The sequence below is a fragment of the Xenopus laevis genome, chromosome 2S (genome assembly GCF_017654675.1).
Source record: "Xenopus laevis strain J_2021 chromosome 2S, Xenopus_laevis_v10.1, whole genome shotgun sequence".
Classification (NCBI taxonomy): Eukaryota; Metazoa; Chordata; class Amphibia; order Anura; family Pipidae; genus Xenopus; species Xenopus laevis.
The window spans coordinates 23345615-23358845 of NC_054374.1; the positions used below are offsets into that span (position 1 = coordinate 23345615).

Here is a 13231-nt window from a genome sequence, read left to right on the forward strand (position 1 = left end):
GTGGATAATAATCTCTGGGAAGGGAGTGTGACTGTGGAATAGCAGGTATAGTAGGGAGAGATGGTGCCTAAAGTAACAGTAGGATAATAGACTCTGGGAAGGGAGTGTGACTGAGGGATAGCAGGCATAGTAGGGAGAGATGGTGCCTATAGTAACAGTGGGATAATAGTCTCTGGGAAGGGAGTCTGACTGTAGGATAGCAGGTATAGTAGGGAGAGATGGTGTCTATAGTAACAGTGGGATAATAGTCTCTGGGAATTGAGTGTGACTGTGGGATAGCAGGTATAGTAGGGAGAGATGGTGCCTATAGTAACAGTGGGATAATAGTCTCTGGGAAGGGAGTGTGACTGTGGGATAGCAGGTATAGTAGAGAGAGATGGTGCCTATAGTAACAATGGATAATAGTCTCTGGGAAGGGAGTGTGACTGTGGGATAGCAGGTATAGTAGGGAGAGATGGTGCCTATAGTAACAGTGGGATAATAGTCTCTGGGAAAGGAGTGTGACTGTGGGATAGCAGGTATAGTAGGAGAGATGGTGCCTATAGTAACAGTGGATAATAGTCTCTGGGAAGGGAGTGTGACTGTGGGATAGCAGGTATAGTAGGGAGAGATGGTGTCTATAGTAACAGTAGGATAATAGACTCTGGGAAGGGAGTGTGACTGTGGGATAGCAGGTATAGCAGGGAGAGATGGTACCTATAGTAACAGTGGGATAATAGTCTCTGGGAAGGGAGTGTGACTGGGATAGCAAGTAAGGTGCAAATAGAGTGGAGAAGCTGTAGGGAGAAGCTGCGCATAGAGGGGAGAAGATGCGCATAGAGGGGAGAAGCTCGGCGAAGCTGTTGCACATACAGAGCTGTGGGGAGAAGCTGCAGATATAGGGATTAAGATGCGGGAAGAATACCGTTGCACATACAAGGGAGAAGCTGCACATAGAGGGGAGAAGCGGTACATAGAGGGGAGAGGCTGGGGGGGGGGGCAGGTACATGTACAAGGGCCATAGCAAAAAAAAGAAAACAAGAGCACGTTTGGTTACAGCAGCAGAGCCCGCCCCCTTCTTTACCCATAGCCAATGAGGAGAGGCCCATTGCACAGTGTTGGCTGGAGCAGCTGAGCGAGGGAAACATTCAGTACGAAGGCTTCGGAGCTCATTGTTCAGCACCACACGGCCTGGGACAGCGCCCTGAGCTCCCGCCGGGGAATGGCCTGTCTGACCGCAGCTTTCACACTGGGAAACAACAACTCGCTGGTAAGCGCCGCCTTCCCCGGGCACCGAGCGTTGACGCAGTAGCTGCACTTAGCGATTTTTCCCCTGCACTCACCGTGTCTGTTATACTGGGAGGGGGATAATGAGGGTGACAACAGTTTCAGCGTCAGCTCCTAGTCTGTCTGTATGGTATGCTACACAGTGTATATTGCTAGTGGCACAGGCTTTATTAATGGGCTTCTCTCTGTGCTATAGGCTGACATATACTTCATTGCTATTGCATGGCCTGGGATGGTTTGGGCTGTTTGTATGGGGGAGTGAGTGGCAAGTTGTGGGTGGATATAGCTTTTGCAATGCTCAGTATAATGGACTGGTCCAGAAGTAGCCAGGGACTAGCAGTGAGGGCAAAACAGTGCTGGATGTGCCTCTGGGCTTGTGCTGGGAATAGTCAAGGTCAGGGGGTGTAAATTAGTTTTCTGTAACCCTGTGAGTGCTGTGAGTGCGGAGAGCACAGATGAGACAAGGTATAAATGAGCAGGGGTTCATATTGTAATAATGAAAAGGTCAGGGGACTTATTCAAATACAGAAAAAGCAGCTGGAACATTCAGGAAATAAATCATGTCAATGAATTTGTTACCATTAAAACAGTTTGTGCAAATGAACGTGACAGGTTTAACCCCAAACACGCCGCGCCTCGCTAGAGAAACGTTAAAGCCAACGACCGCTCTAACCGTGACATCACCTGATTCTGCAGCCAAAGGGTTAAAGGCAGACGTTGCTTGTAAACACGCAGACACTCATTTCTCACTCATTTGTTTCAATCGGCCCCTCCAGGGAGAAGGTGCTGCTCCTTATTCACATTCAGCTTTAAAGAAAGTGATTTTCCAGTGTCCTGTCCTTTGTTTTGTATGTGGATATGTGCTGGCGCTGCTCTCATTATAGATGGACTCTTGTAACCCCCCAACCCATAACTGATTATTCTAATCCAGGGCAATTGGACCACTGGGATTTGGAATTATACCCTTTTCTGGCTAATCCCCCTACATGACCGGCTAATCCCCCTACATGACCGGTAATCCAGAAAAGCTCTGAATTACAGAATGGCCAATGGCCATCTCCCATAGACTCCATTGTATCCAAATAATCCACATTTTTTAAAAAAGGTTTTCTTTCTTCTCTGTAATAATAAAACAGTATCTTGTACTTGAGCCAAACTAAGATATAATGAATCCTTATTGGAAGCAGAACCAGCCTATTGGGTTTATTTAATGTTTAAATGCTTTTTTTAGTAGATTTAATGTATGAAGATCCAAATTAAAGAAAGATCTGTTTTCCAGAAAACCCCAACTCCTAAGCATTCTGGATAACAGATCCCATACCTCTATCACTAACTGTAGCTGTAGTTCAGCAGCACCCAGGGGAGGTTACAGTTGGATATCTGTAATATTTAGTATAAAACAAAGGATTGTTTATTGAACCATGGAAAATGTCTTATATACCCACTCTAAACCCCCAAATTGTTCATCTACCTTACCCTATAACGGTGTGGAGTATATTACAGGGTCCCACCATCACTCCATGCAAGGGGGGATCCTTAAACAGTTTGGTGGGTGGTAGGTGGCCGTGGTGGGTGCAGTTGGGCAGGAGGAGCATGTCGACCATATTGGGTGCACTATTATGTCACTGCTGATTAAAAATCTGGGAAACACTGAAATTATTCATGCATTTGGTGCATTGTACCAAATGGGGTAGGGGGGTATAGGATAGCTTTAGCTATGTCTGTTTTTTGGCCCATTGGGTTGCAGCTCTTAAAAATGTCTGCACCTGCCGTTATCCCCCTTCTCTGTAGGAGAGTCTGACCGCTAGTTACCTCTGAGCTGTGCTGAGTTGCTGTTACGGGATTCACTGAGCATGCGCTGTGTTAGCTCAATGCATCTCAGGCTTCACATATATAACAGGCAGGAGCTGGGAGTTTCGGAGCACTGTATTAACATAATTTAAAGGAAACTTTCACCTACACTAGTAACATGTACCAGCCATAATGTAAGCAGCCTGACCAGCTACATAAACCTTGTTTTTTTCTGCTGTTTTTCAGTTCTGTACTAAAAGACGTATGTTTCATTCCAAGGGAAAAGCAGAATGATTGTAACAGTTTATTCTTCTTTGCCTTATTCTTCTTCTACCCTCTCATTCAAACTATTGTTTTTTTGTATGGTTAAATACTTTAGCAAGCAGACAGCAGATTAAGGACATGGGGAGTCAAATACCAGTAGGAGCTTCTCCGTTTTTATTTAGCCCATATTTTAACATTCAGAAAAATTAAATCGAGATTGTTAAGACTGTTGGGGCTGCACTCCTTACAGGGGCAAATATGTTGGAGGGGAGCAACCTGATAAACTAAGGTGACAGGAATACTTATTTGTGCCCTGGGTACCCCTGGAACTATAGCAGGGTAACTGTTACCCCAATGTTTCTATATATATCTGTAACATTGTTATGAGCTAAGAGGCCCCAGTCTGAAGGCCAGTTAGGGGGAGATTTGGGGTGAGTGCTTATTTGTGCCCTGGGTACCCCTGGAACTATAGCAGGGTGACTGTTACCCTAATGTTTCTATATATCTGTAACCTTGTTATGAGCTAAGGGGGCCCAGCCTGAAGACCAGTTAGGGGGAGATTTGGAGTGAGTGCTTATTTGTGCCCTGGGTACCCCTGGAATTATAGATTAGTTGACAAAGAGGAGACTAGGCCCATACTGTAAGAAAGACTCTAACATAGCAGAATGAAAACTACATGAGATTGTTTGTTCAATTTTTCCATTGGCTGGGAGACAAAAAGGATTGTAGGCGTCAATTTTCTCTGCTAACTGGCTGCCAGCGAGAAGAAGCATGGGGAATAAAAGAGTAGAGTTTAAAATAAAACCTATTTAGCTTTTGACTAGTCAATACCATTCAGTACATTCTGCTCTTCATCCCTTTGGTGTAAGCAATGTTTCAGGAGAATATGACAGAGAATCTAAAAACAAAGTAGCGCAATTATTAACCTATAGGATTATACTTTCAAGCCTGCTTGTTGCAGAGCAGCCACAGAAGCTTCTTTTTGGCAGTATTTGTGTTTGCTTTTATGGCTGTCTGGGAAATAGCTTCCCTGCCGGAGACACTGCAGTTTTATTCCTGGAAATTGCAAAAGGTTAACGCCTTTTGTTCTTGAGGGCAGGATTACTTTGACATAATTTCTATAGTGTAGAAGAACATGGAAACCTCCAGTTGTCAGGGACTGCTGGGAGTTGTAGTCTAATGAATGCAGGAAGTCTGTAGCACATTGTGCTTTACCCATTGCTCCCACATAGTTGAGTTCAGGTGAATTAGCTGCTGTTGTGCAGGCATTCTTGAATAATGAGTAAAATAGGCAGTAATCCATGTACAGTGTACATACATTCAAGTGATTCTATATTTGGCTCCATTTCTAACTTACACCAACTGCCAAGCTGCACCGTGTGCTAAAGAGATGAGATTTTCAACTCCAGCTTGGGAATGACTTTCAAGAGCTGAGGGATTCAGGGATAAGGGAACAGTAACCTCTAAGGATGGGCGAATTTGACCCGTTTCATTTTGCCAGAAATTTGCAACCAGCGAAATGTCGCCAACGCCCATTAAAGTCTATCGGTTTCAAAAATTTTTTGATGCACGGCTTTTTTTTTTACACACAACGCCATACAAGTCTATGGGTGTCATTTCTGCGGCGAAACACCGTCAAAAAATTCGCCCATCCCTACACTCTCACATTCTTCATTTCCAGAGTTACTTTACACAAAACCTATTGGTTCCAATGGCGTTCGTTAGGGGTTTTTTTTGTCTTTTTCTGAAATATTGACCTTTTCAAGGTCTGGTTTGTGGGGCCATTTCTGTCGTTAGTGGCGTCTGCTTCTTCTGTAGCCTGAGCTCAGCAGTGTTCATAGTCCATATCAGTGCACACTAAAAAAGTGGCAGTTATAGACAGGACGGGAGACCTCCTGATCTTGGGGTCACCAACAAGGAGGTCACATCTAGTGATGGGCAAATTTATTTGGCCAGCTATGGATTCGTGGCTTTTCTACAATTTTTTTTGCAAAACTGCAACAAAAATTGGCATGTTTTTGATGCCCATTGACTTAAATTTGGTTTGTGAATTTTTTTCTGTTTTGCTTTGCGGAAAAATGTGCAAAACTGCAAGAAAATTTGCTAAACTGCAAAAAAATCACAAAATGCATTGAAGTCAATGGGCGTCAAAATTCATTTCTGTGTGACTATTTCTTCGCTCCAAATTCAATGGGAGTTTTTTTCTTTAGGAGACTTTTTTTTGTCCAAATGCATTGAAGTCAATGGGTGTTTTTTTTGTCGCTGCATTTGACTTCAATGATTTTTTTCCCGCAGTTTCTGAATAATTAGAATACCATCTGGTCTGATTGGGGGTTAAAGGAGAAGGAAAGGTTAAAACTAAGTAAGCCTTATCAGAACGGTCCATCTAAATATACCAGTAAACCCCCAAAGTAATGTTGCTCTGAGTCCCCTGTCAAAAGAAACACTGCATTTCTTTCCTTCTATTGTGTTCACATGGGCTTCTGTATCAGACTTCCTGCCTCCAGCTTAAACCTCATTGCCCTGGGCAAGAGCATGCTCAGTTTGCTCCTCTCCCCCCACCCCCTCCCTTCTCTACTGTAATCTGAGCCCAGAGCAGGGAGAGACTCAGGCAGGAAGTGATGTCACACCACATTAATACCGCAGCTCCTATTCTAAACAAACAGAGAGTTTCTAGAGCTTTTTACTCAGGTATGGTAAAACATTCTACAGAATAAATATAGCATTCTAGTTTGCACGATTGCAGCTAATCTATTGGCAATAAAATGGCTCTGTAGCTTTCCTTCTCCTTTAAGTGGGACATGGATGACCCCAATTTCAGGACTCAACAAAGACACTTTACACTGCTGCAACCAGTGCTTTGGACCTAGGTGTCTTATTATGGGTACAATAGGTATATGTATGCCATTAAAGTGCACAAGCAAACTTGTTTTTGAGCCTAGTTTTTGTACATGTATGGGAACTGTTATCAAGAGAGCTCTGAATTACAAAAAAATCTGTCTCACATAAACTATATTCAAATAATCCATTTTTAAAAATAATCCCCTTTTTGCTGTAATGATAAAACAGTACCTTGTACTTGATCCCAACTGAGATCTAATTAATCCTTATTGGAGCCAAACCAGCCTATTGGGTTTATTTAATGTTTACATGATTTTCTAGTCGACTGAAGGTATGAAGATCTAAATGACGGAAAGATCCATTATCCGGAAAGCCCCAGGTCCCATACCTCTATTAGAAAATGCAGTGCCCTGTGAGTCCTGAAAGTCAGGCTGCTGTTTCTTAATTCCCGCGGGAGCATACAGCAACCCTACTGCCTAAAGATCTCCTTAAACAGCCACTGTAGTATTTTCAGGCTGCTGTCTCCATGATTACAGCATAGAAAGCAGTAGAGCACCAGTCCTTGAATATTGGATCCTGCAGATGTTACTGACCCGTTATTTTAAAACAACAAAAATGAATGTCGTTGTCCCTTACAATGCCACTGTGGCTCTGTATTTAGGACAACACTGTCTTGCTCTTAATTTTCAGAACCCTCCTGTGGTGATGGCGGATCCAAAATCAGTCTGCGTGTCTTTGGATGAAGTGGTGTCCAACTGCACTGGGACTCAGGAGATTCCACTGCTTAATGGACACTTAAAGAAGGTGGATAACACCCTCACTGAAGCCCAGCGCTTCTCCTCCCTTCCCAGGAGGCCAGCAGTGAACATTGAATTCAAGGATCTTTCGTTTTCTATCCCAGAAGGCCCGTGGTGGAAAAAGAAAGGTAACAGAACTCCTTGCAAAAGCAGAGGCCGGTGTTTACTGAATTGTGTTATTTGGAACAGTATTCTAGTGATGGGCGAATCTGTGCCATTTTGCTTCGCCGAAAAATTAGTGAAATGCTAAGTCAACAGGCGTCAAAATAATTTTGATTCGCATCAATTTTGACGGAGCGACAATTTTTATATGTGTGACTATTTTGTCCAAATGCATTAAAGTCCGAATAATTTTGACGCGCAACAATTTTATGCCCGTGACTATTCTGACATGCGCCAATTTTTCGCCGGCGCAAATTCACTGCAAATGTGTGCCTGGTGAATTAATTCACCCATCACTACAGCATTATAGTATCTTGGGATGAACAGGTCACTTGTGGGGCTCATTTGCCTATACTGGGCAAATTTGCACCTGGGCAATAACCCATAGCAACCAGTTATTGGCTTTTGTTCAGTCAGCTGTAGGTAGAAGAGTAAAAGAAAAAATGTGATTGGCTGCTATGGGTTACTGACCAGTTGCAAATTTGCCCAGTGTTGATTAATGAGGCCCAGGATGCAAGTTCTTTGTAGTCTTTTGGGAGCCAATATTGAGGACAATATGGAAAATGTGTAGGGAAGAAGATACAGGGGTGATTCTGAGGCCACCCTGTTCTCCTGATCCATGCTTACCATATCAGTGTCGGAGTGGGTAAAACGGGGGCCGCATCACTAGTGCAATGAGCACAATAGAGCTGAAGTTAAAACCCAGAAATTTGTCTCTTAATTGGCCACTCACTGCTGCCTGAGGCAAGGATCTTACCTTTCCTTATGGCAGGAGCGGCCCTGGGAAGGTAACCCTCCAGCTCCAACACAACTCTCCAGTGGCAGGATCCCATGGTATTACTGGTAGCTGGTAGTGATGGGCGAATTTATTCGCCAGACGCGAATTCGCGACAAATTTGCGCGATTCGCAGGCAGCGAATAAATTCGCGAAACGCCCGCAAAAAATTCGCCAGCGTCACAAATTTTTTGCCTTTCGCAAATTTCACGGGAAATTTGTGAATTTTCCGGCAAAGCAAAATGGCACAAATTCGCCCATCACTAGTAGCCGAGACCTGACAGCATCACGAATAAAAAAGACACTTTGCACATTGCTCTGCTTCAGTACATGAGCCCTTCTAATGTAAGAATGAAACAGACTGGTATAGAAACAAACCAACTGCAAATGGAGACTGTCTCCCTAGAACATTAGCATGCCCTTGCTAATTGTGTGCTCCATATTCCTCTAGGGTTATTTATCCTGCTTTGCATTAGAACCTTTTCTTCCAAGAAAGGACTGACTAACCAAATGCTGCTCGGCGCCCCAGGAGGAATCTTTGTGCATTAATTATTGGCATTAATTATTATTGCTGCTATCTGAAATCACATCGCTGCCATGCAGAATGAATCTCATGGGGAACCTCAGCCCTGCTGTAATAGGTTTAACATCATTTGGCAACATCTTACCTTTTCTCTTTTTAAAGTACAGTATAGACCCCAAGCATCACTTTCTCCAGGGCTGGAGGTGTGTCCCCTGGTACAAAATCTTGAAAATCCCCAGACATTGATGGCAGCTCAGACTTCCAAGAGTTTGTTGGACAGCCACGTGCCTTTCCCTGCTGGTTACAGACAGAGATTTTACTGTTGCACAATAACGTTCATTACTTTTTCCAGTAACAGGGTTGAAATCTAAATTACAGGCTGCCATTGAACTCTATTAAACCGGTTGGTGGCTAACTGCTAATATAGATAAGCACAGGCTTCTACCTGATGATTGCTACCTGCAGGCATATAACGGGAAATGATTCATGAGTAATAACAGCTAGTGCACATGTTAATCTGGCTCAGGCACACTTCCAGAAAGAAATAATCATTTGTGTTTTCAATCTTTTAAGATATTAATTTTTACAGTTCATTGCTGTTGGACAGCAGTATGGCATGTCCTACCTGGAGCTTGGTCAGAATATTTTCATTAATAATAAAAGCAGTCAAAGTCAGTTTTAAATGGGGAGAGAAATTAGAAAAAAATAATTCTTAAAAGAGGTGGTTCATCTTTAAATTAACTTTTAGCATAGTGATATTCTAAAACAATCTGCAGTTGGTTTTTATTTTTTACTAGTCATGGTTTTTGAATTATTTATGTTTTTATTCGACAGCTCTACAGTTTGGAATTTCAGCAGCTACCTGGTTGCTAGGGTCCATTATTACCCTAGCAACCAGGCATTGGTTTGAATGAAAGACTGGAATATTAATAGGGGAGGACCTGAATAGGAAGATTAATGATAACAGTAAAACTGTAACCTTACAGAGCATTTGTTGTTTTTTTTAGATGACGGGGGTCAGTGACCCTCATTTGAAAGCTGAAAAAAATCAGAAGAAGAAAGCAAATAATTCAAAAACTATAAATAAGAAACTCCTGCACAAATAAAACTCCTATGTATATAAGAGATATATTTTATAGTATCTCTAATCTATATATATATATTCCTAGTTTTATTTGCGCAGGATGGATGGGAATAATGAGCTCTGTATAGTTAAATATTCAGTCGGGATAGAAAGAAATTTCAGCTCAGAAATTAAAGCCTACACTGCATAAACATGCTATTATTTTACCTCATTGTGAGCAGTGATGAATTGGAGTCTAGAGAATGGGAAAGGATCTGTAGGCTTGTGCAAAGTAAAAGCTTTGTGAATTTGCCACAAAGGACTTAAGCTTTTTATGTGGCCGGACTCTAATCTTTCTGAGTTTGATATAATGACAGACAGTTTAATGCGCAGTAACCCACGTTATGTTCCCTCATTGACTCAGAGCCCATCCTTTGCTTAATTTCAAGGTGGATTTATGTGATGGGGGTAAAAAATCACCAAGCCGTGTTGGTATTTTTAGCAGTCTACTATATTTTAAAATGTTGAACGAGTGCTGAGAATGTGGGATGGAAAAGCTTTTATTTGCGGAAGTATCGGAGCCGCCATTGATTGTGACAGTTGCCAGTGTTCTGAGTGTCGGTTCTCTGCAGGACAAAGGAGTTACTTGCTGGTACTGGTATACAGGGGTGCTTTAAGGTGGTTCCAAAGTGCCCGAATGAGACTTGAAAGTACATTTCCTGAAGGTTCTTGTGTCGGTGGATAGCAGCTTTGAAATATGTTGTGATGGGTTTATATTCACTGTATGATTTACAAGCAACTCTATGGGAGTCACTATCAGGGCCGCCATCAGGGGGCACAGGGGGTATGAGTGTACTGGGCCCAGGCCTGAAGGGGGCCTGGCAGTGCTGAACATTTGAAAGAGCCGGGCCCCCTTAACAGCGTTGAAGCCCGAAGCCGTGCCGCCTCCTTCCAAAATCCTGAATGCGGAAGTGCCAAAAAGCCGAAGTCTCGAATGCGGAAGTGCTGAAAAGCCGAACAGCCGAAGTTCTGAAGCGGCGAAAAGACCCAAAGTCACGAAAACAGCCAAAGCCGTAGTCCCGAAGTGGCACAAAGACCCAAAGTAATGAAACAGTCGAAATTGTGTGTGTGGGGGGGTTACCTTTTTTAGCACTGATGTCTGTATGGTCTTTTAACTGTGATGTAGAGTGGGCAGGATCTGGGGCTGGGCTTGGGATCCTGGGGCGGACTACCCAGATGGGAATTAGAGGCGAATTTGGCTGTAACACGAAAATTCGCCGGCATCTAAAAATTTTTGTTTTTGTAACAACAGCGCCACCTGCTGGTCAGTTTCCCACCAGTCTGACCACCAAGTAGTCAAGGAAGTTGTCAGGAGAAAGAAAGAGGCTGCTCTGATGTTCTTCTGCTTAGGAAAGGTTTGAGGAAGGTTTTTATTTTCCCCTAAGTAGAAGAACATCAGAGCAGCCTCTTTCTTTCTCCTGACAACTTCCTTGACTACTTGGTGGTCAGACTGGTGGGAAACTGAGCAGGTGGCGCAGCTGTAACAAAATTCATTCATAGGGAGGGCACATGTCTAGGGCATTAGAGGATACCTTTTGTCTTTATTTTTATTCCTTGGACATGTGTAATAATAAGTGGCCACTTCAAGCATTTACACCAACATCTCTAATAAAGACATTTATATGTGACCTATATGTACCCGTCCTATTCAAAGTGTAAGTGTGTTAATGAAGTTTCACTAGGCAGAAATGAATGTTAGCCAAAGCTCACTATGAAATGCTTGTAGTGACTCCCCATTTTGTGTGAACTGAAAGTCACTAAGTCTAGTCTATTTACGCCACTGGGTGACAGGCAATTAAGAGAGTGATTTTGCTATCATTTGTAAACTGCACTTCCCATGATCCTATGCAAGCTGTTAGGGCAGATCATCATGAAAACCATACAAGCAGTCCCCAGGTTACATACAAGATAGGGTGTGTAGGTCCGTTGTAAAGATGAATTTATATATAAGTTGGTACAGGTACATTTACTTATTAAATGCAACTTAGGCTTATGTTTGTCTTAACATAGTACAGGTATGGGACCTGTTATCCAGACCTGGGGTTTTCCAGATAACGGAAATTTCCATAATTTGGATCTTCATACCATAAGGGCTCTTACACATGAGCGTTTTTACCTGCGCTCCCCTGTGTTCCGTTTTTCGGCGTTCAGCCGCAGGGGAGCGCAGGAATAGACGCATTTAATTATTTCAAATGGGGCTGTACTCACACAGGCGCATGTAGGCGCCGAACGCAGGAAAAATGCAGCATGTTGCGTCTCAACCTGCGTTCGGCGCCTACATGCGCCTGTGTGAGTACAGCCCCATTTGAAATAATTAAATGCGTCTATTCCTGCGCTCCCCTGCGGCTGAACGCCGAAAAACGGAACGCAGGGGAGCGCAGGTAAAAACGCTCATGTGTAAGAGCCCTTATGGTATGAAGATCCAAATTATGGAAATTTCCGTTATCTGGAAAACCCCAGGTCTGGATAACAGGTCCCATACCTGTACTATGTTAAGACAAACATAAGCCTAAGTTGCATTTAATAAGTAAATGTACCTGTACATATGTAACATATATATATATATATATATATATATATATATATATATACATACAGTATATATATATATATATATATATATATATATATTTGTTTAAAAAATTCTAGCCCATTTAAAAGTCAGATTTAAGGTTGATGAGAATTTAACCCATTGCGTGCTGCATGCTAGTCTCCCGCTGGCTGCGTTCGTTGTGCTCATCCTCTGCCTTCTAATCATGTGGAAGTGGATGTATTTATCCAGTTCTTTATAATCAAGCACAGGATTTGTCCTACATTCCCTGATAAACCCCAAGGAGAGCGGCCCACAGCCCAGTGAGCAGGTGCACTGCAGTAGAATGGAGCTGCTGTGTGAGCAGAATGGGAGCTGGTTTCTCAGGGCCAATGCACTCCAGTAACCTCCAACCGAGATGCTGCGTCCTATGGCAGAGCATTCTGATTGGCTGTTGGATGCCTTGTTGCTAGGAGGAAAAAGAATACGGAATAAATGGAGTGGAAGGATTGTGCCTGCTTCGTTTTTTCCACCAGCTGACAGTTTATGGTGTCTGTTGTTTCCCCCACGTGAATAAAATGCATATTGTTTACAAAGGAGCATTGGCCTATGGGTAGTGGGGCAAATTGTTAGCCATCTGCTTGTCAGGACAAGCCAACTGCCTGCCAGTGTATTGCCTGGAGCCTTAACCCTCGCTGCAATCTACTGCAGCTTATTCTCTATTGCACCCTATGCGGGAAAATGCAGATATAGAATTATATGTTGTATAACTGATTTATATGTTTATGACTGTAATGAGAGACAGTGCAGCAGCTGCTGAAAAGCTCCCAGCATCCTCCCCTTCTATGTTGAGAATTATTGGTTAATAGTCAGCTGGATTGATCGTGTATGGCTAATTCTGCGCATGTGCATGGTGATTGGAAGGTTAGAGGGGGTGCAAAAGCATTTTCACTATGCTCCCCAAAAAAACAGAGGTCCCATGGGGGGGAAGTGATTAAAGCACAAAGCATATTAAGCATGTATAGCAGCAATGTCCTTCAACTGTTACATTGCTAGGGATTCTGGGAGATGTAGTACAATAAGAGCTGGATGTTATGAGCTGCAGTTTTCATGAACAGGAGCTTGCATAGTGCTCCTTGTCAGATGGTATGCCCCATGG

General features: G+C 43.0%; 1 protein-coding gene across 1 annotated transcript in view; it reads left to right on the forward strand.

Moving 5' to 3' along the window:
• Nucleotides 1-713: 713 nt before the first annotated feature.
• abcg1.S (ATP binding cassette subfamily G member 1 S homeolog) overlaps nt 714-13231 on the forward strand; it is a 43451-nt gene continuing 30933 nt past the window's right edge. Inside the window, exons 1-2 of the mRNA XM_018248534.2 lie at nt 714-1249; nt 6853-7087. Of these exons, the coding sequence (XP_018104023.2) occupies nt 1202-1249; nt 6853-7087 (283 nt within the window). The 5' untranslated portion in view covers nt 714-1201. The remainder of the gene's footprint in view (nt 1250-6852; nt 7088-13231) is intronic.